Source organism: Pogona vitticeps, chromosome 3 (genome assembly GCF_051106095.1).
Source record: "Pogona vitticeps strain Pit_001003342236 chromosome 3, PviZW2.1, whole genome shotgun sequence".
NCBI classification, from domain to species: Eukaryota; Metazoa; Chordata; class Lepidosauria; order Squamata; family Agamidae; genus Pogona; species Pogona vitticeps.
The window spans coordinates 204,891,206-204,916,981 of NC_135785.1; the positions used below are offsets into that span (position 1 = coordinate 204,891,206).

Genomic DNA, 25,776 nt, shown 5'->3' on the forward strand with positions numbered 1-25,776 from the left:
TACTTTTACCGATGCATCACTGTGGTGCATAAGAATAGCAACTACATCAATAAAATAACTGAAGAAATAAGCATAGGTACTAGTTCCCTTTCATGAGGGATTTGGTTGTCCTTCACCTTTCACCATCTAGATGCCTCTTGAAAACATACTTATTTTCAAGAGATTTTAGATATATGTGGTATTTGATTTTATCTGTTTGTATTGTTCTTACTGTATTCTACTACATATTTTAACACCGGGTTTTAGTTATTCATCATTAGTAACTTCAGGTATTTGTAACTGGTGACCTTAAATGTATGTTTCCCAGTAGATGGTTGGACACCCTGAGCTCCTTTGAGGAAGGTCAAAATATAAACAAACATGAAAATTATATTAAATCCTACAGAAGCAGTTCGCCATGGAGCTGAATGGTGCCTTCTTCCTGAGAAACCCACTTTTGATTTGTTTTGACTTTGGGCCCACCCAGAAACGACATTAAATGTGTGTTTAAAATCTAACATGGACTTTAAATATATATATATATACACCAGCTATCATGAGAGTTGGTAAAGGCTGAGATCCAATATTGTGTTAGCAAACTTCCAAGTGTGCAACAGGAATTTCTCCTTCTGTTTCCATTCCTGCCGTCCTTTGTGCCACTTTATAATGTCTGCTCTGGAGGTTATCCATCTGAAACAGATTCTGAGAGTGTGCAAGGGACTGCCAAGTAAAGGGGAATTTTCTTTCTCCTGGCTCTGCCGATGGAACTTGTCTCCACTATCAGAGTGACAGTTGGGTGCTTGCCCAGTTCTTGGAATTACAGTAGGTGGGAAGAGGATCCTGAGGAGAACTACTCTTCCACAACTGCTGCCTAGATTGAGGGAAATTATTTTTCTTCTACAGTTCCATGTACATCTGCACACATTTGCTAGCCTCCTGTGAATGTCTTGGTAATCACAATCATGTTTATACTCATCACAAAGTCTGAACTAGAAGCTTAAAAGGTACCAGCCTCCTCTGTTGTATTAATATCCATCCATGTGTTACATAACCTTCATTACCATAGTAACTAGCACCTCACAATTATTAAAGGTTTTTATCCTCACAGAATCCTTTCTGAGGTTGGGAAATATCCTCCTCCACACCAAGAGGCTGGGATGAAGGCACCAGGAAAGCAATGTGACTTGTCTGTGGCTGCTCCAGAGATCCGACACTCATCCATGAAGTGATCAAATTGCAGTTCTCAGGAGCAGTATGAAAAGAGGAATGTACATGGCAGCATCTCTATGCATTAAATCTCAGAAAAGCTGATTTTTTTGGATTACAGTCCCAGGATCCCCCACCCAGCATAGCCAATCCCTAAATGCACCAACTACTAGCCATGTTGGCTAGGGGATTCTGAGAGGTCTTATTCAAAATGTCTTCTTTTTTGCAAGCTCTGTCATGCATGTACCAATAGCATGACATTAGGGAGGGCTCTTCAAAAACAAACAAGCATTTTCTGATAATTTACAACACTAATAATAATCTTAGAACTGTGGGGCTGGAAGGGACCCTATGGATCATTGAGTCCAGTCCCTGTCAAGGAGGCACAGAGGGGAATTGAGCTCCTGACTTTGGGCTCTGCAGCCAGAGACCTAAATCACTGAACGATCCAGCAGTTCCCAAGCATATAAAAAGTAACCACATTCAGAATATAGTTGAGCAGAACGTCCTTGTCCTTAGGACTTACGATAAGTTTCCACACTCAGAATGAAGCACCATCAGCTTATTCTCTTGCACAGAGAAACAAAAGAAAGATAGGCAGACTTGGGCAATCTTTAATAATTTGCACAATTCCCCATGATATTAGTGGAGTTTTTCCATGTTAGCAGAACTGCCTTTCAATATAATCTGTGTTTTGTTTCTTACCTGTTGGGATAGGTGACGTTATTCATTGGTTTGCCATTCTCACTAAGCCAACGATTTGTTAAAGCTTGCTGAATATTTGGTCTTTTTGCAGGATCTGGTTCTAGCAGAGATCGCAGGAAGCTTACAGCTGCTGCAAAGACATTGAAGGGAGAAAAAGTGTCATCTATTGTGCAATTTAACAATTTGGTAGCTTCAAAATTATGGGCAACTAACTTTACTGAAAATTTGTCAGCAGATTTTCACTGGCAAGACTATACACAGTCTTACAGCCAGAGGTACGAATAAACTAATTCTTTTAAATTAATTTAGCCGAGCCAATAACTTTAAACTCAACAAGGCCCAAACATAATTAGCTTGGTGACTTAACTGAATTAGGTCTTAATTAGTTTAACAATTACCCACAGCTTTAATAGCTTGATAGTTTTAGATTATTTGTTTCACTGAGACTGCAACCAACAGTAAAAGTCCAGAAAGAAGCTGAGCTACAGCCAGGAGAAAAAAAAGCTGATCATGGTAGTAAAAGGAACAGTGGGGGCTCTTCTGTTTTACATTACTTTTTTGCATTACACCTCCAGTTATACTTTGTACATTTAAAAAAAAAAGTCCCATCCCCCCCCCAAATTTCTTCATATAATGTCAACTTCAGGTGCCTCTCTCCAAGTCCAGAATGAAATCCATTTGTTGCTTTTTACAAAAGAAAGCACTGTGGATGCAGACCAAATGCAGCTTTAGTCAACTAAAAAGACTGTTCTACTGGCAAAGACAACTTCAATATCTAAGGTCGAGATAGGAATACAGAAGAATATCTGATTTACCATTTATAATTTATAGGACCCTTGTTTTGCTGCACATCACAGTGTTTAGCCATTACTCCACCCTACAACTACCATGTGAAGTAGATCACTATAGTTGTAAATAACACATGGGAAATGACTATGAGAAATAGTGTAATGAATGCACCTGACCTCTCCCTTTCCAGGTCAGTGCTCAATAATTCACTCTTTTAGACTAGCTCTTCTTCTTTAAATAGTAAAAAAGTATTTAACTATATACTTAAGATAAGAATCTTAAAATTGTAATTCTAAGCAATATGTTCTTAAATGTAAGTCCTCTTGACATCAGTGGCGATAACTCCTGAATGACGGAGACAAGGACATTAATTTTTTACTTAAACTGCTCATCCAGTTGGTAAATTTTAAGCTAGTAGTTATGATACTTTATTCGTGTTTTTTAAAATGTTCTTTATATATGCATTTGTCACTTAAAATGAAGTCTAGTATTTTCTTCTGTCACTTTAAACCCTGTCTAAAGGAGGGGGGGAAACAGTATTTGAACATCAGAAGGATTGTGATCTCCAAATCTACTGAGATAAATCCTATTGGTTGTGGGTTTTTTGGGCTCTTTGGCCGTGTTCTGAAGGTTGTTCTTCCTAACGTTTTGTCAGTCTCTGTGGCCATCATCTTCAGAGGGCAGTACTCTGTGCTGTCCTCTGAAGATGCCGGCCAGAGACTGGTGAAATGTGGTCCCTATTTATCTACTTGCATTTTGCATGCTTTCGAACCGCTAGGTTGGCGGGAGCTGGGATAAGTGACGGGAGCTCACTCCGTCGCGTGGATTCTATCTTATGACTGCTTGGTCTTCTGACCTTGCAGCACAGGCTTCTGCGGTTTAGCCCGCAGCGCCACCACGTCCCCCAAATCTAGTTCCTCAGAAATATGATTCGTACAAGATGTTTAGAACAGATGCTGTGCTGTATAGAAAGCACTTAATCATGATTTACTGGGCAACTCCTTTCTCTTGAAATGGCCTCGCTTATACATCCCACTCCTTTCCACATCAAAATCCTTATTTCCCCACTGTGGTCTTTTGGTAGTGGAAAGACAAGTCCTGGTTGCTACTTAAACAGTAAGAGGATAAAATGAATTTGAAGGATGCCTGGTCTGACAACCTGAATATGAAACACCTCTAGAGACACCAACCACAGTTTTTAGAGATATGGAGGAATGCAAAATACCATATCTGCTGCCACAGGCCCATGAACACAAACTGTAATATGTTAAGTAATCCTGATTTGGCCAGTATCATATCTGAAGGCAGCACAGTAAAACATACCCTATTGAGGCACAATGAAAATGTGCTTTAGTGTTCATGGCAAAGGTACAAAAGACCAAAAGGTGCACTATTTCCGCTAAGGCAAATGCCTCAGCAAGTAAAATAATAACAATTGCAGAAATACAGGCCCTTCAGTAAGGCTGATTTGCTTTAAGGATGTAAAGTTTACCAATGTGTAGCTTCACAGGTACATTCCTTGATTCTTACTCTGGTAGAATTATATAAAATGTACTACTACTGGCTTGCAAACTGAGGAAGGAGGGCCCCTTTCTATACCATTTTGGGGTGATGCACCCCTCTTGCTCAGTTCAAAAACCACTAGTGCTTACAGGAGTAGGAAGGATGAATCACTTTTCTTGCACTTTGCTTTGATACTGATCCTGCCCATATGCACAATGTACATAGAAGACAGAAATAGTGCAAACCACAAATCCATGGGACAGATGTATACTCAACTTCTGATAAATGTCCTGGTCACCATTATCCTAGTACAAGCAACTATAATCACTCTAAATTGGAGCCAACATGTGGCCCGAGTGTGGGAGTACCTCACTGACATTCTGGGACAAAAAGGTTCCCTACTCTGATTAGAAGCTGTGTCTTCTCTAAATATCTGTGAAACGAGGAACAACATCATATTGTCTTATGAAAATCAGATTTGGGAGATTATTTGGTTTAAGAAGGAAGCAAAAACCAATCAGCTTCAGAAAATAAAGCATAAATCCTTTAAAGTACCCAGGGTCATGCCCTCAGTATATTTAAATTGGTGGTTACTGACTTTGGGTCCCCAGATGTCCTTGGACTGCAACTCTCAGAAACCCTTGCCATCAAAGCCAGTGGTGAGGGCTTCCAGGAGAAAGCTTCCAAGAATATCTGGGGACCCAAGTTTGGGAACTACTAATTTAATCCTCATAACCCCCACCCATTTCATAATGTCAAAAGCAATTCAGCTACGTAATTTCTTTTGGTGTTAATCATGAAACCAAAATCTTGAGCTCCATAAAAAAGAATACCACCATCCATATTTTACAAATTTTAGTAACATGTCTAAGATATAATTTGTAGTCTCTTCATGAACACCAATACTGATCTTCCTTTTCTTCTTCATTTACTCCTCCTTCTTTTAGCCATCTTGCTCTCTGTTCCATTTCTTCTAACCCAGTTCTTTGTGTACTTTGACCACTTCCATCTTAATTTAATTTCATTCCATCCTTTAATTCCGTCTCCCTGGTGCTTTTTCATTGCTATTCCACATTCTAAACTTTTAATTTTTCCTGATATTTACTCCTTTTCTCACATGCTCTCATTGTTCTAAAGAACCTTCTTCTGTCTACTTTTATCTTTGTCTTTTAGAGCCTGTCAACACAGTGGTATTGACTCCAGACATTTCTAGGTCATTCTGGTATTTTTTTTTTTGGTTGCAAATTTGAATAGATCTTCCCAGTACTTATGTCCAAGCCTGAGAAGAATAACTGTTGCTCATTATACTTGGTTGTTCCGGTATCACCTGTTCACTCAAATCTGGAATTGTCACCTGACTTCTTGCTTCCCGACACTGACTTCTCTGCCCTAACCCCGCCAATCCACTCTCTTCCCCCCTCCCCTATCCACTACTATCAAGCCTTCACATTTTTCCTATTTCACCATGTGACAATATGTTCCTTTCTTTCAGATTTTCAGTTCTGTGTTACAACACAAAATTAATGCTTGGTATAGCTTTTGATATTTCAGTATTTTAAACTGTAATGCTTATGGGCCTCAGCACAAAATTAATGTTTAAAAAGCTTAAAACAGCAACAGCTGATACTGAAATATGATAACTACAAAATAGATGGAAAGGTGCTAAGGTGTAAAGATTGACCAGCAGAGAGACATCTATAGGATTTCATCTCTCTCTCTCTCTCACACACACACACACACACACAGAGAAAGAGAGAGAGAGAGAGAGAGAGAGAGAGAGAGAGAGAGAGAGAGAGAGAGAGAGAGAGAGAGAGAGAGAGAGAGAGAGAGGGAGTACATATCAGCATTGCAGAACAGAGTACTAGACTCCACATGATCAAATAAGAGTAACAATAACTATGTGCTGTCAAGTTGATTCCAAGTTAGGTGACCCTTTTCAGTTTTCTAGGTATTTTTTTAATACATAGAATTTTTATAGAACATTTCAGAATATAGAGCAAAACTATACCACTACGCAGCAGTTGTATTAAAAAAACCTAGGAAGTAAGGAATTTTGTCTCACTATGACTCACTGATAACAGTTTCAGCCTTGTGTTGTGTGGGCACAGTGGGACATTGACTAGTATCATGGATACAACAAAAGTTGAACAAATGCTCAATTTTGACCAACCCTTAAGCCTTCTACAGGTCACAGTGTATGTTCTTTATATCGGCCTTGTATGGACAGTTTCTCTGATCCCATTACCTGCAAGTCTGGAAATGTGCTAACCAGTAGGGTTTACAGTATATTTAGGGTTAGTGTCTTAGTGCATTATGGATGAAGAGTCTGAGTGTCCCTCAAATGACAAATACTTGAGATAACTTTTCCTAAGAGCATTTGGGCACCACAAGGCATGTCATCAACCAAACAATCTAAATCTACGTTAGACAAGAGGAACTGTGGATCAGAGGAAGTGGTGAATATTTTGGGGCGAAAGGTATGTTAACCCAGGAAATAATAACGTTCCTATATTTTATTACTGCCTTCTATACTTTTTGTAATGTGCTATAGGGCTAGAAAAGGAATACAGGAAATTCCCACACAGAGTTGTAGTATAATCATAATATGAAGTTCCAGCTTAACTGATGTCTATGATACTTACTCCCTGTTTGAAACAAGTCAACGCTGTAGAGACAGCAACTGAAGCATAATTTTGATTGACCATAGGTTCTACCATTTTTATCTGGTTTGCTGGCTGATACATAACATTTCCAGAATATTAATTACACATTATTAGGTGCTATTTATCAATACCAATACTTCAGTTAATTCTTTGTGAGCTGATTTAGAAGACCATACACTCACAATACTGGGGTACATTTTTCAGAGGCTGTTGCTGGGAGTACAACCAAATACACTGCAGTAAATAATCTGGGATATATGCGTCATGAATACAATTCTTGCACTCCAAGCAATTTCAGAGAAGAGAGAAGTCTAAAATTAAGATGAGTGGACACTGAAATTCTAGTCCTCTGCATGAACAACTCCTTTGGAGGCATTCCACTAATACTGACTTCATCTTCCTGTTGCAGATGGAATACATCTGAAACTCAGCAGTCAAGAAAAAGAGAAACCATGAATTAGTCTGAGGTTACAGACAAGTTCCACAATTTTGGAATCTTTCCTACTGAAAATCAATAGCAGAATGCCTTTATTTCCTGAAAAGATTTATGAAAAGCCTTCTTTAAAAAACAAGTCTGAAGCGGCAATCCTGTACTCTCTTGCTTGGCATTAAGCACTCCTGAACTCAATGAGGCTTGCTCTGTAGACAGACCTAGAGTGATTATTAATGCATCCTTTACCTTCTGAAAACTGTAACCCTTTGCAAATAAAACTTGTTGGGCAGTAAAGCAGATTTCTAAAGGTAACTCACTATCTCAAAGTATGCGATCTAATCCTTTGTGAATATTTCGCGATCAAACATATGTTTAATTGGAGATGCAGGGGAACAGTCTGAGACTGTTTAGATGGACCAGTTGTTACGTATGTGCCGTCCAATTAATTCTAAATTATGGCAATCTTAATATGTTTTTAAGGTGTGTGAGATATGGAAGGAGTGGTTTAATAATGTCACACCCTAGTGAGTTTCCATGCTGAGTAGAAATTGAGTCCTAATCACCACTCTATATAGTACACCACACTGGCTCTCAGGATGGGACTTGGCCTGATAAATTACAATACACTGTGTGAGGAAGACCCATATATATATATATCAGGGATACAGCACATGCTTGAGTCTTTTTGGCATGACCAGGTGGAGAAGGAAAAGGGTCCTCTCCTCTAAAATCACAGAGAGCTGCTGAGAGATAGTACTGACAATATTCAACTTGACAAACCAACTTGATCCACCTCAATATAAGGCAGCTTTTGACATATCCAGGCTTCAGAAATCCTGTTTGGGCACAGAAGGAAAAAGGGAGTGTTGCATCTTTCTTTGGAGCCATCATTGACATGAGCCCTCCGGACTCGTCTGGTACTAGGAGTACCAGGAGTCCGATATCTTCAGAATTCCAGTTTCAAGATATTGTCTTATTGGAAAGAATGCCAGGTGGCTCCTGTCTACCCCGCTAGTGAGCTTCCTTGAGGCATTAGTTTGACCAATGCAGAAAACAGGATGTTGAGTTAGATGGACCTTTGTCCTCTTCCAGCAGAGATCCTCTGACACATAGTCAATACATCAGTGAATTTGGTCTGCTGCCCTGGAGGTCCTGGCACAATACAAGTATTTCAAATACCTTTGAAACTTCCAGGTTTGAAACTGGCTTTAGCCTGGGTGACACATCCAGAAAAGTAGTAGGCATCCTTCAGTCTCGAAAGACTATGGTAGCGTGCTCTGTATGGAGGACTTGGAACAGCGTCTAGTGTGGCTGAGGAGGCCAATTCGAGAGTTACAATCTCTTCCACACTGAAGACAAATCCAATCTGTCCCCTGTCCAGCTCCCTGGTTTTGCTTCCTTTGTGACTTCCTCTTTGCCTCGGCCTGCTGGACAAGGGTCTCTTCAAATTGGGAGAGGCCGTGATGTGCTGCCTGCCTCCAGGCTGAACGATCAGATGTCAGAGTTTCCCATCTGTTGAGGTCTATTCCTAAGGCCTTCAGATCCCGCTTGCAGATATCCTTGTATCGCAGCTGTGGTCTCCCTCTGGGGCGATTTCCCTGCACTAATTCTCCATATAGGAGATCCTTTGGAATCCGACCATCAGCCATTCTCACAACGTGCCCAAGCCAGCGTAGACATCGCTGTTTCAGTAATGTATGCATGCTGAAAATTCCAGCTCGTTCTAGGACTACTCTATTTGGAACTCTGTCCTGCCAGGTGATACCAAAAATTCGTCGTAGGCAACGCATATGGAAGGTGTTCAGCTTCCTCTCCTGCCAGGCACAAAGTGTCCAGGACTCGCTGCAGTACAGGAGTGTGCTCAGGACACAGGCTCTATAGACTTGGATCTTGGTATGTGTTGTCAGTTTCTTATTGAGCCATACTCTCTTTGTGAGTCTAGAGAACATGGTGGCTGCTTTCCCAATGCGTTTATCCAGCTCGACATCTAGAGAGAGGGTGTCAGAGATGGTTGAGCCAAGGTACACAAAGTCATGAATGGTAATAGAGGGAGGTGAGTCCACACCCTGGCCCATGACTTGTGTTTTCTTCAGGCTGATTGTTAGTCCAAAGTCTTGGCAGGCCTTGCTGAAACGATTCATGAGTTGTTGGAGGTCTTCAGCAGAGTGGGCAACAATGGCTGCATCATCTGCGAAGAGGAAGTCCCGCATGCATTTCAGTTGGACTTTGGTCTTCGCTCTCAATCTAGAGAGATTAAAGAGCTTTCCGTCTGATCTAGTCCGGAGATAGACGCCCTCGGTTGCAGTTCCAAAGGCATGCTTCAGTATGACAGCAAAAAAGATCCCAAAAAGTGTTGGTGCGAGGACACAGCCCTGTTTCACTCCGCTTTGGATGTCAAAGGGATCTGATGTTGAGCCGTCAAAAACTACAGTGCCTTTCATTCCATCGTGGAAGGACCTGATGATGTTAAGGAGACGAGGTGGACATCCAATCTTGGGAAGTATTTTGAAAAGGCCATCCCTGCTAACCAAGTCAAATGCTTTTGTAAGGTCTATGAAGGCCACTAAGAGTGGCTGTTGTTGTTCCCTGCATTTCTCCTGCAACTGTCGGAGGGAGAATACCATGTCAGTGGTGGATCTATTAGCTCGAAATCCACACTGTGATTCCGGATAGACTCTGTCTGCAAGCACCTGGAGCCTCTTCAGCACAACACGGGCAAGCAGCTTCCCTACAACGCTAAGAAGAGAGATACCACGGTGGTTATTGCAGTCACCCCTGTCACCTTTGTTCTTGTACAATGTGACAATGTTTGCATCCTTCATGTCCTGTGGTACTCCACCTTCCCTCCAGCAGAGACAAAAGATTTCATACAGTTCGGTGATGATGATCTCCTTACCGCATTTCAGCACTTCAACAGGGATGTTGTCCCTTCCAGGTGCCTTGCCGGAGGTGAGGGAAGCCAAGGCCGCATTTATTTCTGCTAGGGTTGGTTCGCTGTCCAGCTCTTCCAAGACAGGCAGGCACTCAATGTTATTTAGTGCTTCTTCGGTTACTACATTCTTTCTGGAATATAGCTCGGAGTAGTGCTGCACCCAGCGTTCCATCTGCTGTGCTCGGTCCTGGATGATCACACCTGTAGCAGACTTCAAGGGAGCAGATTTCTTCTGTAATGGACCTAAGGCCTGCTTGATACCATCATACATTCCTTTGATGTTACCTGTGTCCGCTGCTATCTGTATCTGAGAGCAGAGCTGAAGCCAATAGTCATTGGAGCATCTCCTGGCAGCCTGTTGGACTTGGTTACGAGCGGCTCGAAGAGCTTGCAGGTTGTACTCGCTAGGACAGGCTTTGTATGCTGCTAGAGCTCTTCTCTTATCCTCAATGGCTGGCATTAACTCCTCCGAATGGGCTTCGAACCAGTCAACCATCTTTCTGGTCTTCTTGCCGAAGGTGGACAAGGCGGTGTTGTAGACAGTGTTCTTGAAGTGTTCCCATTGTTCAGGTGCATTTACTGAACGATGGGACCTGGAAGGGTTTCCTCGAGTGCTTGGGCAAATTCCTTTACTTTTCTTTGATCGCGAGTCTTGTTGATGTCAATACGTGGTCTTCCTTCCTTTTTCGTGTGATACAATTTCTTTGTTCGCAGTTTTACTCTACTACACACCAGGGAGTGATCAGTATCGCAATCAGCACTCTGGTAGCTGCGTGTGATCGTAACACTAGGAAGGCTGGAACGTCTAGTGAGGATCAAATCGAGCTGATGCCAATGCTTGGATCTTGGATGTCTCCAGGAAACTCTGTGTTGCAGCTTCGTATTAAAGAATGTGTTGCTGACACAGAGACCATAATAACAGCAAAACTCCAGTAAGCGTTGGCCATTTTTGTTCATCTTTCCAATGCCAAAACGGCCTAGACAAGTGGGCCAAGAATTGTGATCAGCACCAACTCTAGCATTAAAGTCTCCAAGAATGAACAGTGACTCTCTTTCAGGGACTTTTTTGATAGTAGCTGCCAGATCGTCGTAGAATTTGTCTTTCACTTCTGCCCTAAAGCTGGGCACCTGGAATGTACGGACAATGACCCCTGGCTTTCCTGACTACGGCTTTCCTAACGACCTGCAAGAAATAGACGATGTGCGCAAGACAGCTGTCATTGACATGGAACTGAGTAGACTGCAGATGGACATTGTTGCCCTGCAAGAGACAAGACTGCCAGACTCGGGATCTGTCAAAGAAAAAAAACTTCTCATTCTTCTGGCAGGGAAAACCATCGAATGAGACCAGGGAATATGGTGTTGGCTTTGCAGTCAGAAACACTCTCCTGAGATGCATTGTTCCACCCACTGTGGGGAGTGAAAGAATCCTGTCTCTGCAGCTCCACTCATCAGCAGGACCAGTAACCCTCATTAGTGCATATGCATCAACACTGTCATCCAGAAAAGTAAATAACTACAAAAAGGGTGCATAGAATTTCATTTCTGCCTAGTTCTTTTTTGATTTATCATCATAAGCTGCCTTGGGTCCTCTTGGGGAGAAAGGCAGCATAGAAATATTTTAAACAGACAGACAATGGCTATTGTTACTCTAGATCAGTGATGGCAAACCTATGGCACACGTACCACAGCTGGCATGCAGAGCCCTTTTTGTGGGCACACAAGCTATAAGTCACCGGATTGCTACTCCCCCCCCCCCGCAGCCAAACCTGTGGAGGCAGCTGCAGCCATGGTGCTGGCTCTTCAACAGGCAGTGGGCCAGGATCCAGAGCAGGTGGCAGTGGATCTGGAGTGGGGTCTCGAGGCACCTCCATGCCTGGGATTCCCCCTTCCGCCATCACTTCCAGTTCTGCCGCCATGGCCCGCTGTTGTGTTCCCCCCCCCCCAGTTTGGGCACTCAGGCCCAAAAAGGTTTGCCGTCACTGCTCTAGATCATAATCCAATGTTTAGTTTGATCTCTGTTCTTCCCATCCCTTGGGCTACGTCAGCTCACCATGGAAGGTTTTTTCCCCCAGTGGTAAACTTATTCCTCCTCTCATATTCACCAGGCTTCTCATACAATCCAGGCCAACCTGTTGTGCTATCAGGTTAATATGACTTATAGTGACTCCAATAGGGTCTTCAAGGTAAGTGGGATATGTAAGGAAAGCAGGAATTCAAGACCAGCTCTTCCGGATCCTACTCTAGCACTCTGTCTCCTAAAGCAGTCTGGGTAATATAGACCAGAGCATCTGGTACCATGGAAAACAGAAAGAGAGAGAGAACCAGGAGACATATTTTTATGGAAACTGCCAATTTAAATTTGATGGTCTGCTACTATCCTCTGAGAATCAAACAAGCGAATAAAATCTAAAGAGGTAATGTGGAAATTTGTGAAGAGACAGAATTGCTGCTGCCTATTGATGCAAGACAAAAGAGATAACAAGAAATATCATCTTAAATTACTGTTCAAAGAGTCACTTAATGTGCAGTCCATGAATGTGTTGCTTTAAATCAAGTCTTGATCTACAATGTTATGTAACATGCCATAACAGCTAGATTCTTTAGGTCTAAACCCTTAATTCTCAAACTTTGGAAAATGCATGTGTAAGAATGTAAAGACTATACTGCCATAATCTCAAACAAACATAACTCATGTTAGTTTGAGAAATAATTTAAGCAACTGTATTTGTGACTTGTATTCTTGTCAAAATTACCAACTATTACCCTATTGGTAATTCCTTCAGAAGGTGTCAATCCTCTGATTTATGACTTCAAAAGTCAATGACATCTCCCCCCCCCCAAAAAAAACCCATCACCACATGCTAAAATAAACCCCCCAGAAGTAAAAGTGAAATCTTCTGTTTACTTTTTTGAGTCCCTGAAAACAACTCATGCACAGAAATGCTTGAAAAACTAGGATGGTTAAACAATCATTGTTTTAATGGTTCACACATGGAAACAAAATTTTAAAAAAGTCAAGTTTATTCCTAAATAGCTTGGCTGTGTCGATAAAGACAGCAAAATTACACTCCATAAGTCTCCTAATTTGAAAAGAAGAAGAAACTCCAATCAAGTGTGGCATCACTCAGGTCAAATTTATTCATTTAGTTAATCCATTATACAGTTGCCCAAAACCTGTCAACCAGAAATCAAAAGTTTAATGCAAAACATTAATTATGAAACTTGTAAACAAATGGGGCAGTATTGTAAGGAGTGTTTTATTTACCTGTGGAAAGCTGAGTAGGGTAAGGATTCATTTCTTTATCTACCATCTTCTGATACAAAGCTCTCAAGCTGAATGGCTCCACAGTAAAGGGAAGGGTTCCGGTCAGCATTGCGTACATATTCACTCCACTGGAAAAAGTTTGGATGTGAAGAATTAGGACAAGCAAACAAATGCCTTAGAAAGAGGCAAGACAGGTGAAGAACACAATAGGTTTGGTAGTCCATGTATCAAGATCTGAAATTTTGTATGTACAGAGTGCTAAAATAATTAAAGGGACTGAAAAATGCAACCCTGAAAATGTACATTGTGCTTATGAAAATGAGGTTCCAACAGCAGTTCATTAAAAGTCACTGCAAAACAATCAGCTAGTAACAGCCAAGTCTGAAAGCAAGGTCTATGTAGAATAAAGTAAAATAACATTGGCTCACAAAAATATCGCTTTCCTAGCTAGCTGTCTCTTGAGCGTATATAAATAAATGATAAGAAAATACAAAAAACAAAAACAAAAAACCTCTAGACCTGGAGCATCAAAATGCAGTTGGAGCAAGTTGGTAGCTGGTTAGATTCTTTTGCAAGCACATGTTTATTATCTGTGGAACACAGAGGAGCAGACAAAACTACCATTGGTGCTTCACATGGCCTGTTGACCAGTGTTCCCTCTCTACGGCATCATAAGGAAAAGTCATTTTATTGCTACTTGAGGTTCTTTTAACTGGGAGTGGGGGGGGGTGGGGTCATTCTGGGATTGCATATGGGACCATAACAATCACAATATAGCTTTTGTCTTAACCACTGGTTGTCAGACAAGGGCATTTTACTTCCTCAGAGTAATGTTTTGATGTGGAATACACGAAGTGAGAAGTCAAAGTAGATTTCTGAAAGGCAGACATCTTGACTACTCACCCGAGGAGCCATACACAATGACCCAAAATTCAGCCACTTGTCATGTTCAGGTCCCAAACAAAAAAAAAGGGTGGGATCATGAAAGTGGGATCATATTCAACACAGCCATACCCTCTGTGCCACCATTGTCAAACCTGCTGGGAAGTAAGCAATACTGATGAAGCCAACTATGAACTTGCCTCCACAGTGGTGTAACAACTATACTGCGTAAGGCATAGGTGAAGAGGGCACATGTTAGCCAGTGGAAGAAGGAATTATATTTTTTCAGTGACAACCTATAGTAGTTTTGCATTTAGTACATTTTTAAATGTGCCTGTCATCTGAATAGGTCTTCAGATGTCACACAGCCTAAAAAGATGTATTTGATCCTACAAGAATTTTTCCTAATGTGAACTCTTCTAATTGTTTCCTGAATTTAAACGATTTAAATGATTTCTCTGAAAGTTAATCTCATTTTGCTGACTAATACTAAAAGTCATACACATAACTTGGAGACTCGAGATGGGCCCATATGCTGTATAATACTGAGGAGCAAGAACCACAAGAGACTTTGAAGGAATCTTTTGTAGTGTTAAAGGCTATTTGCGTTACTTGTACACATGGACCACACATAGTGCTGGCTTGCATCATGCTGCTTCTAAGTACCATATGGATGTGAAACCTCAAGGGCTAAATGGGTGTTTTATAAAACAGCAGATGGAAAAACCCAAGAGCTAAATAGGCATATACCAATACACCATATTCAAAAATAAAGCATTCCTATTAGATGATCACACTATGAATAAAATTATATATTTCCTTAAATTAAGTGGTGGAGGATGTTACTGCTTGGGAATATTAAAGGGCAGAACTGGAGAACAGTGGCTTTCTCTTTTTCTAAATTCATGTCAGAGTAAGAGCTCCTTCGTTCTGCAGCCTCAGATTGAGGTGGAGGAGTGACCATAACCAGTTAAGGAACACGATGACAGTTTTTAGCTTTGGATTTTCTCACAGCGCAGATACTGCAAATGAGGCTCCAACATACAGTATATGACTGGCAAACCTAGTATCTTCAGCACCCCCAAGCCCCCTTAAAAGTAGAACTAATATCTACTGCAACAATGTTGAAATCAATAAAATTAATTTGATTTCAGAGCATTATTTGAATTCAGAGCATTATGTTTTGTCATAATGCTCTGAACTCTGAGTCCTGGTTAGTGATATAACAATAAACTTTGGGGTACATGCATTGCTTATGACAGTCCTTGTAACAATGCCCACAAGGAAAATCCAAAAATACAGGCAGCTTTAATCCATGCGAATGAACTAGTTCTATCAATCTACATCTCTACCAGGAGCTGGCCCTTTCTAAAGCTAATGGGTCTTAATTGCCCTTTTAAGCAGCAAGACACACCAAAAGGCTAATGTTCTAATATGAAGAGCTCACAAAAATGCATTGTTGCCACCTTTCAAGATACTGTGAGCAATGCCTCATGCATTTATCCAGTGCTATCTGAAAATGTCAGCGAAGCTTGGGGGCAGGAAATTTAGAAGTAGGTGGCAGGTGACATCACTGTTCATGCATTTTGTTCCTGGCAGCCCTAGCTCCAACACACCAGTGATTCTAGGTTAGTTTAGGTCCCTGCCTTCATAGATGGCAGCTTGGCAATCTCCATGACCAAAGTAAATGATACACACTAGACAACCCTCACTGCAGAGAACATACTGTACTGAATGTACATTCAGAAGGTTCTTAGCAGATGCTGAAGTGATGCAGGTGCTAACAATTCTAGTCTCCAAACAGTTCATCAATTTTCTAAGGTGGGATACATGTCAAACAAGAAAGGGCAAAAACAGACATACACGTGGCTTTTTCAATTATAGTAACTCACATGGACCAAACATCTATTTTGGGACCATATTTTTTCCTTGCAAGAAGTTCAGGTGCTGCGTAGGCTGGGCTGCCACACTGTGTGCTGAAAGGATCAGAGTATCCCAAAATGCTCGCACAGTTGCTTAAGCCAAAGTCTGTGAAAAAGAAAATAAATGGACCTTTAAGCATGACAGTAGGGGAACAAATTCCCAAAATTCATGCTTTATTTAGTTTTTCTAAGTTTTTCTCAGCATTATTCAGTTTTTCTAAATAGAGGTTCTGTTTCTAGTTTAGCCTTTTCCTCAAGTCTTATAATATATGGTATGTGTAGATCTTGTTACTCTTATTGTATCTTGTGTTAATCGTAAATGATTGTGGGACTGTCTAAAAGACTAGTATAATGTTTTTCTTAAATAGATAAAATAGATGTGAGGGCAATGGAAAATAGACAAGATATTTAAACAACATCTGAGAAAGAAGAGTGAAGTACTAGCTTATCTAAGTTAATGTGTTAAAATAATCTGTTCTCCCTAGCCTAAACCCAACAGGGTGCTGTCACTTCAGTGACAGTGTGACATGAGAGTCTAGATTCTAAGGGCAAGACCCCAAACTTCTTCCAAGTACCTAGCATCATGCTTCTCCTGAGAGCACCCAACCAAGGTTTGATATGGTATATCTCCAAACCAGAAAAGGAGTTTTGTCCTTCACTGTATAGTTTAGGTATGACTGTTAAATGGAGTCAGATATGAACTACTCTCCAAGTGCCAGTGGCTTTGAGCCCCGCAACAAGTCAACATGTAAAAACACCCTAAGGTATGTGATGCTATACTAGAGGATTAAGTGTACTCACTCAGAGTGGAAACTATTCTAAATATGAAACCCTTATGAAGGCAGGTACATATCTCTTAAATTTCTGTTTGCAATTGAAAATACCAGAGCAGGTAAGTCAACCTTTCTTATTAATAATATCATAATCATTTCTTACAAGCCTTGAATCCAAACAATTCCTGTAGAAAGTACAACTACTCAAAGTGAAAATATTAGGATATTTAGTTTAAATTAAGCTATCTGCAGTTTGTTGGAAATGGCATTAGGTGCTCTCTGAGGCTCAGAGCAACATAACCCTTCAAGGTTGTCACATGGTATGGAAAGATAATTTCATTGATCTATAGTTAAAAGATAATCAAAGCAACTTTCTACATCATTTATTCCCACTTTTTTAACCCAATTAGCCTGCTTTGGTTACCAGCCTACTTCCACGCCAGGTTTAAAGTATGGGTTCTAACATAATGCCTTCAAAGGTTTGGGACTTCACAATGTGTCAGAATGTTTTCACCCACGTTTGACTATCTGTCTGACCAGCCCTCAGAGACCATGCACCATGAATATTAACACCTTAAGAGGCCTGAAAATAACTAGAAGCTGGGCCTTCTCTGCTGTGGCACTTTCCTTATGCAATGTCCTGCCATAGGCATTAGGCCAAACACCCTCTCTCTGCACCTTTCAAAAACAATTAAAAACAAAGTTTTTCAAAAGAGGCCTTTGGTGAGCTTCTCCTCAATTGACTGAATGTGTGGAGGAGGAAGAAGGGTTCTTCTTTGCTGTCTAACAGTTTATTGCAGCTTTACTTTTTATACACCGCCCAGAGTATTAATTTGCTAGATGGGTGGTATAAAAATTGAATGAATGCATGAATGAATAAGAACAAGTGTAAAACGATTCTGGAGTTAAATAAAAAAGGAGCAATTAAAGTTCCAGTCTAGTTTTAAAGACTGAAACCCTCAAATAATTTGCACCACTTAAACATTCAGAAGACATCTCATGCCAAACCCCACTCCATTCACTCATGTGTCCTCCTATTCATTATTTTCTGCCCTAATTTTAGACAACAGTTTGCATAACCTCTGAGGTTATGATGAAGCCTTTCTTTTGAAGTAACAGTCACCTGGCTTTGACTATGCCTTTTAGATTCACTGCTGCTAGATAAATGTGTAAGCATCATAAGCAGATGTTTTTATAAGGGAAATATTTTCCTTTCAGTGCCCACAGCTAAAAGTAATGGGAGGTATAAACAGACAGTGAAAGAAGATGACTAATTTATGGGGTCTGCCAAATGTGGACGAATAGTGCACTGAATGCAGCTGGAAAGCAGCTACACAATCAAGGGGCCATTGAACGAGTGATTTAAAAAGCTTTCTTAATGAAACCCTCAATCTGGTTTTGCAAATGAGCATACTGACTATCCTGTGAAAAAAGCTTTTGCTTTATGCTGTCTGACTAAGAAGCTCAGATCACTGCAGCATAGGAAAAAGACCAGAAATAGAAGTCTCCCAAACTACGCAAGATAAAAAGCCAAAGGGCAATGTCTATTTCTACCCTTAAATAATTCACAAATATATAAGATTTCACAAAAGTCTCTTCTGATTTACTGTATTTGTTTTGTCTCTGAAGATATCACGTTGGCTTGAGTTATGCATGCTAAAATGTTAGCACTGCTTCCATTCTTAAAAATGCATGATTCTAAAAGAAAGAGCCCCACTGGTGCATTTTTTAATGGTGACAGGGGTGATCTATGGCTGAACAGACATATTTTTAACTCTACATCAATTCTGAGGTACAGAAAAAATTGAATCTACTGTATGGTTATAATTAATATTTTTCTCCACATTACATATTGCATTAACCTTTGTTGTTCTTTTAAAGACAGCACAACTATCGCTTGTGAAAACAACTTTTATTACTCCAATTTTATAAGTAAGCAAGGCTAACTGAAGCCAACTTATTTCCAGTGACAGATTAATGCTTATCAGTTTTCGTTGTAATATTTTCCATATGCTTAGAAGATTACAAGATCTTCACTATTTTTACATCATTCTTCCACAAACCAGCATTATATTTTGTCACATTGACAATAAGGTACTTTTTATATCATTACAGAAGTATTAGTCATACATGTTTCATACCAATAAGCTTGATATTGTTCTCTTCATCCAGCAAGAGATTTTCTATCTTCAGATCTCTGAAATATTTTTAAAAAATATGCTTAATGAGGATGGGAACAGGTTAACATTTGAGATTTTCCACATTTCCTTAAGCACCGCTGTTTTCTACTTCACTTAATTACTGGTACAATCTTTGTTTTCAGGTATAGAATATGATTGGAACAAGAATGATATAGACAGTATTCAGGTATAGAATATGATTGGAACAAGAATGATATAGACAGTATGGAATAATGGTCAGTAGTATGGCGGGTTAGGTTTAGGGAGATCTTTGTTTAAATCCACAATAAAAATGATGCTCACTGGATAGAACCAGTCAATCTCTTAGTCTAACTTATCTCCCAGGGTTGTTGTGGCAATAGATGTGAAGGGAGGAGTAGCTATACTGGAAGATAGCAGGGCATAAATGTGAGGAATTAACAGAACAAACAAATAAGCAATACAAATAACTATCTGAAACAAACAAACAAACAAACAAACAAACAGGCAAGTTGGTTGGTCAGAAAGCAGAGTATTTACCTGTTATTTTTAAGTTCACACACCTGGTTGCCTATGACATGACCTGAATCGTAATTCATCCTACACAACTCCTGATGAGCTTCAGGACAACTGTATAAAACCACTGTCCTCCACAGTAGTTCCAAATCATACTGGTAGACTAATCCACATTTTTAAAAGCCCATCACAGCTAATCTACTCCAGACTGTTTCTGTTTAGACAAACCCATTCCAAGGGTTACGAATATTTCAAGGGGAAGTAAATCATGAATCCAAAGAACACTGGCTCTACTTGAAAAAGAAATGAAAGAATCATGCAGCTGAAATCTATTTGGTGTCATGATGTAAGGGTGGGAATGAGCAACTTATATCAGCCCTCATAGTATGGATGTATTGGCCAGGGCTAAAGGCAATGGTAGTCTGAAAACATCTGGAAGTCCACTTGTTGCCAATCCCTGAGGTAAAAGTGGAAGAGCAAAAACAGCTCTTTGTCTTCAAAGCAAAGTTTAAGATATTGTGACCCTGTGCAGTTGAAAGTGAATTCCTAAAGCAATTCTATGGAAGAAAAGCCAACTTTGCATTTCAAAAGGAAGCAGTTCTCAGCTCTGCAGATTTCTATCATAAATACTGCATAGTCAGAGTCAGACAGCTTGTCCTTAAAATGAGTACGGTGAATGCCTCAGGAGATCAAGAAAGAAGTGCAACCTAAGATACCACAAATAATTCTGTTACCACATGTTTTCAAATGTTTTCCTATTCTTTATTATTTCCACAGTCCTACAATATTTAAATGTTATACAGCCATTTTCTCCTCCCAGTTCTAATAGACCACCTGAGGATGTGTTAATAGGGATGTTATCATTGAACCTCAAGCTATTTTCCACCTTTCTGGCATTTTTCTGGCCTATTATTATATAATGAGACAAGGAAATACCCTTGGGTCAAAGTAGATATGATGGTAAAGATATTTTTGTTGCTGAGATACAAGTTTTTTAAAAAATGCAAATAATGTCAGCAGGGAGGATGGTAATTACTGGGACCACAACTGATGGGTAAAGAGGTGGAGTTAACCTTTTTTCTTCCCTTCATCAACCCTGACAAAAAACCACTTCCATGAATCTTCTTTTCATAAAATGGCTGCTTCAAAAAAACTGGCTGAAACCCTGCTCAGATCTCTGCAAGCATAGTGACAATACACAGCAATTACCTGTTAGGGTGGCCTGGCCCTGTTCCTGTTTGATCAGGATCTGTATTGTAATGCATGCAAAGACTGCTGACTTCCTGAGGGGGAAAAACATGTGGAATCTAACAGAAAGTTAAAAACAGAAATAAAAGGAATGGGCAAACATTTACACATCTATGGCACCACCACTGGGACAGGTCTGGCACCATAATATGTCAACCTGTTTACTGCAGTGTGTAGAGTTACACTGATGACATTTTCCTAGGGACCCTGGAACTATTCAGCACTTCCCTAATGAAGAAGAATCACTTTAGAGATATTCTCTCATAATTTTAATATTGCTCATCCTACTACAAACCTGAGCATAACATACTCTGTATGTGTATTTTCTTAATAGTGTTATCTTCAGGTCTAGCTGACTCCAGGCCACCCTTGACAAGAGACCAACTAAATGTTACAGAAACCCATATGCCAGTCATGCCTGGGACTACATAAAATCAAGAGTGGGAAAGTGCAGCTCTCCAGATATTGCTGGATGGCAACTCCCACCAGTACTAGCCAACATAGTTGAAGGCGAGAGTGTCTCAAACAGAGAGAAATCCCATGCTTGCATATGGACAAGTCTCTGAACTTAAATAATTGCTCACCAAAGGACAAAGTATCTTTGTGGATTTCAAGCTAGGATCCAGACCTTGCAATAGACCTCAGCACCGACTACACTAATTAATCAACAGCAACACTGTAATTAACTATCTTCCCAATGGTACAACCCAATGCATCTAGGATACTTACGTATAAAGATGTCTGCATGTCAGCTAACATAACGTGATATGTAAACATTCTTAAAAGGGTAAACTATGTTAGTCTGTAGGAGCAAAAACCACAAGAGTCTTGCTGCAGGTTAAAAGCTAAATTCAATATGGCACAAGCTTTCATGGACCGTAAATGACTTCTTCATATAAAGGAGTGGGCTATGATCCATGAAACCTTATGTAATATCATGTATTAAATGCCTTCAGGCAATATGTGTTGGAGAAAGAGGCTGACTTTTTAGGCAAAAGACTTAAATGTACATAAATCAGATATAAAAAGCAAAAGCATTAGGAAAAAGCCCATTGTAAGCCTTTTAAGTATTCCTGTCAGAGTCACAGATCGCAGGGTAACTGTTCTACAGAATATCAATTCAAGGAAACAAGAGGAACATCAAGCTACAAAACTGGAACTCATAGTAAATCAGATAATTTCAATAAAGAATAAAGACTGAGTGTTTTATGTTTTAATACTGCCATATGTTTGAAAATAAAGTCTTCACTTCCTACCTACCTACAACTATTTTGCATTGCTTCTCTTTATTACTGCATCTTTAAAAATAAATGAAACTATTTGTTAATCTAAAGTGCACTACTTCATATCTCTACTAATATTTACAAGAAACCAAACAGGCATGAGCCAGATACACTACTGGATTGGATAACTGCATGTGCAGTGCAGCTGCTCAGGTTGAATTATGCTTTCCCACTTCTTTCTCCTTAGAACAGAACCTAAAATTGCCAAAAAAATAATTTGGGAGACCTACTGAACCTAAGTAGTGCTTCAGTAGGTCTCTCAACATCTGGACCCCTTCTGTCTATGGGAGGTCAAACTTGGATTGAGTCATCAAATTCTGGTTATTACTGGTTATTACTCTCCATACTACTATGAGAGGCCCTAACTGGGGGAGGGGAAGGGCCACAAACAGAATTAGAAAATACTTGGTTCCCCACCTCCAACTACAGCTCCCAGAAAACAATGGTGTTTGAGGGATTTTAGTAAAATATTAACATTTCTCATTTCTGGCCATGACCAGCTGAGAAAGGCTGTTTGCTGGGAAATCATGTTACAGAGGATGGTGTAAGAAGCAGACAATGGTCAACAACGTTTTATTTGGGAGGGGGTAAGAGACCAGTGGTCCAAAACCATTTGGTGATGTTATGGCTTAGCTACAGCATTTTGGCTCTCAAAACAAAGCACAATCATAGCTTGTACAATATAGAAACACAAAGTCTATTTTCCCTTCTCACCAAACACTGCTAGTGATCTTAATACCAAAGTTCAAGAAGGTGATATGCATCTAGTTCTACAATGAAAGGAACAGTGGAAAAAACAGATACACAGGAAGCTAGTACATTATTATATTGCTTTCTTTGACAGTCTGACAGTAATTGCACTGAACAGGATTGAATTTAGTTAAAATTACTTTAAAAGGGTTGCTGAGAATTTCCTGTGGGATGCTACTGCAAGCACCAAGCCTTTCACTTCATTGTCTTTTGTTGTCCTTACTCCCTTAGGAGGCTTAATAGTCATTCTGTTTTTGACGGCATGAAGGCCTGTGTAAATACCTTCTAAAAAGAGAACATTTCACTATGTATTGCCATTCAAGATTGTTTTCTTCTGTCAGAGAAAGAGACAGTGATTGCTATCTAATTCAGATTTGAGCTTGCTGTTCATGCAACAACCAACCACCTGCATTCCAGGTAGTCTTGTAGTGATAACCACACATTTCCTAGAAGCCCTGCTGGTCTCTGCAAGGTCTGTTGTGCAACAGGTCTTAGGAGACATAGTGGAGTGTATGGACCATACACTTTAAACGGTGATGCTCAGAGTTTGTCCCTGCACATTTCATTACATCAAATGGGGAAAGTTAAAATCTTTCACTATTTAAATTTCTTCATGGTCAACATGAAAGTTGTTCTGAAGTAATGACTCTACTTAAGGTTCAACTGCAGTCCTGCTTTGGCTCTTTCCCTTTCACTAAAAGTCATTGCTGCTCTCTGCCAGTTATTGATGTTTCTTCCACCAATTTTCACTCCTACTTCATTTGAATTGTTTCCGCTGAAAATGTTTGGAAGCAAAAGCAACCTCTTCCTTTTGCTCTTGGTTGCAAGACATAATAGTGCTTTTCTAATAAAAAGAAACAAATCTTACAACAAACAATTTGATGTGGTCTGTAGATCATTAGCCTATATCTAGTGGCTGATCTCAGTTACAAAAGACCTGTCAAATCAATAGCTGAATGGTAACTCAACACTTGTGTAATTACAACTGATACAGAGGGTCTGCTTTATTTAGGAATAGGTTTGTCTCATGTGTTACTAGGGATGAGAAGCTGTAAGTTTGCTTAATGAGACAGCCTTGAACTAAGAGCAGGAGAAGCTTGCCCTAGTAACTCTTTGAACTTGCTCACATTTTGAATTAGGTTCCCAACTGGGCTCGGAAATGCAGAGGTAACCGCTCCCCCTACTATTACCAAGGATGGTGAGAGATCAGATAGTGTGCACTGGTGGTGTACAAAAAAAATGCAACTCATGTGGTTAAGAAGCTCTCTTTTTTTCCAAGTGAGATGAACAGCAGCTTTCTAAAATGAGTAGCTGCTGCATTTTCATGCACACTGAGCTTTTGTGATTTGTTTTGTATGTATGTCATTTGGTTCTTCATTGTACTTTTTTCACCTTAAAAGATTTGTTTGAAGAAACTAGTGGTGACCAACAAAAATCACAGAGAACAAATACTCCCTGAAATTATGCTCTAATACGAGTCCTTTTACAACATTCTGGATGACTCAGCAGAGAAAAGTTAAATCTCCCTTCCCTGAACACTGGCTTATGCTTTCCCCCTTAAATTACCTTCATGTGACTATAAACCATACTATGAGTGAAACTGTCCTGCTATAAGCCACCTTAGGCTCTTGTTCCAGGAAAAAGGCAGCCGCCTAGAGTGGTCCTAATTGACTAGATAGGCAGGATATAAATAAAATTAAAAAAAAAAAAACCAGCCCAACAAAATTGTTGACCAACTTACAGAGAACTTCCTCCAGCCTGGCTAAGGTTTTATCAGCATTTTGTAAAGTGCATTGCCAATCAACCAACAACTACTTAGAGCCTCATAAAAAGGACAAAGGAACAAGATCCTTTGTACCAGAGGTACTGGAAATGTCTGCCTTCAAAGATTCCTTCTGTTTGCGTTTACAGGACTTTGTACAGTATTTTCATAAGACTGAAATATATGATTTATTATTTATTTATTTAAATCATGTTTACCCCACTTCTTAAAAAGGAGCCAAGGCAGTTTCTCGTTATAATAAATTCAAGATCAAAACACTTTATAATATTGTGATATTTACCCATTCATGACTATATTTAGTGTTTATTAACAACATCCATGTTGATTAGGTAATGACATCTCATCACCCCACTGCATCATTGTAATGATTTACCTTAATTACCACTCAGGGATAAATACTTGTACTTGTCCTGACAACTCTGATTTTGTTATTGTTCTTGGAACAGCACACTGAAGCTAACATTTTAAGCATTATGCCCCCACCTCTGTTGAAAAAAGTTCAGTGATCATAGGAACATGCTATAAATGCTGCGGTACCCAGCAATTCTAGCCCACATAAGAACTCTAACTAGCCTCCTTTGTTTATAATGAACACAGAATGTGAACACATACAGATCACAGATGAGGTGTGAGTGCAGTTATTTTTAGAGCTACTTTAAAAATAACTTCATTGCCAACTGTACTTAAGGCAAGAATGAATTGTGTCTTTCTAAAGCATGGATTTAGCATCTCCCAGCTAAGCTTAATTAATGGAGCATATATGTGGGAGAAAGTGCCCACTAACAGCTCAATCTTAATAATGAGAGCCACTGACATGGAGGAAAGGGTTAGGATGATGTGGAGGGGGGGCATTCCAGGGACCCCATTTACACCTGTGGAAATGAAATGACTTTGGGTAGGAATCTATTACTGATGGCAGTCAGTGGCAGCCCCAGAATGGGGCATTCTAAAGGTGGGATGAGGGTGGCTTTGGCCCCACTAG

At 39.9% G+C, this 25,776-nt stretch overlaps 1 protein-coding gene across 1 annotated transcript in view; it reads right to left on the reverse strand.

Annotated features, from left to right (window-relative positions):
• Nucleotides 1–25,776, reverse strand: part of HUNK (hormonally up-regulated Neu-associated kinase) — a 70,363-nt gene that overhangs the window by 12,431 nt on the left and 32,156 nt on the right. The window contains exons 3-6 of the mRNA XM_020796282.3: nt 19,197–19,252; nt 16,253–16,388; nt 13,479–13,606; nt 1,891–2,020 (exon numbers count right to left, since the gene is read on the reverse strand). Of these exons, the coding sequence (XP_020651941.1) occupies nt 1,891–2,020; nt 13,479–13,606; nt 16,253–16,388; nt 19,197–19,252 (450 nt within the window). The remainder of the gene's footprint in view (nt 1–1,890; nt 2,021–13,478; nt 13,607–16,252; nt 16,389–19,196; nt 19,253–25,776) is intronic.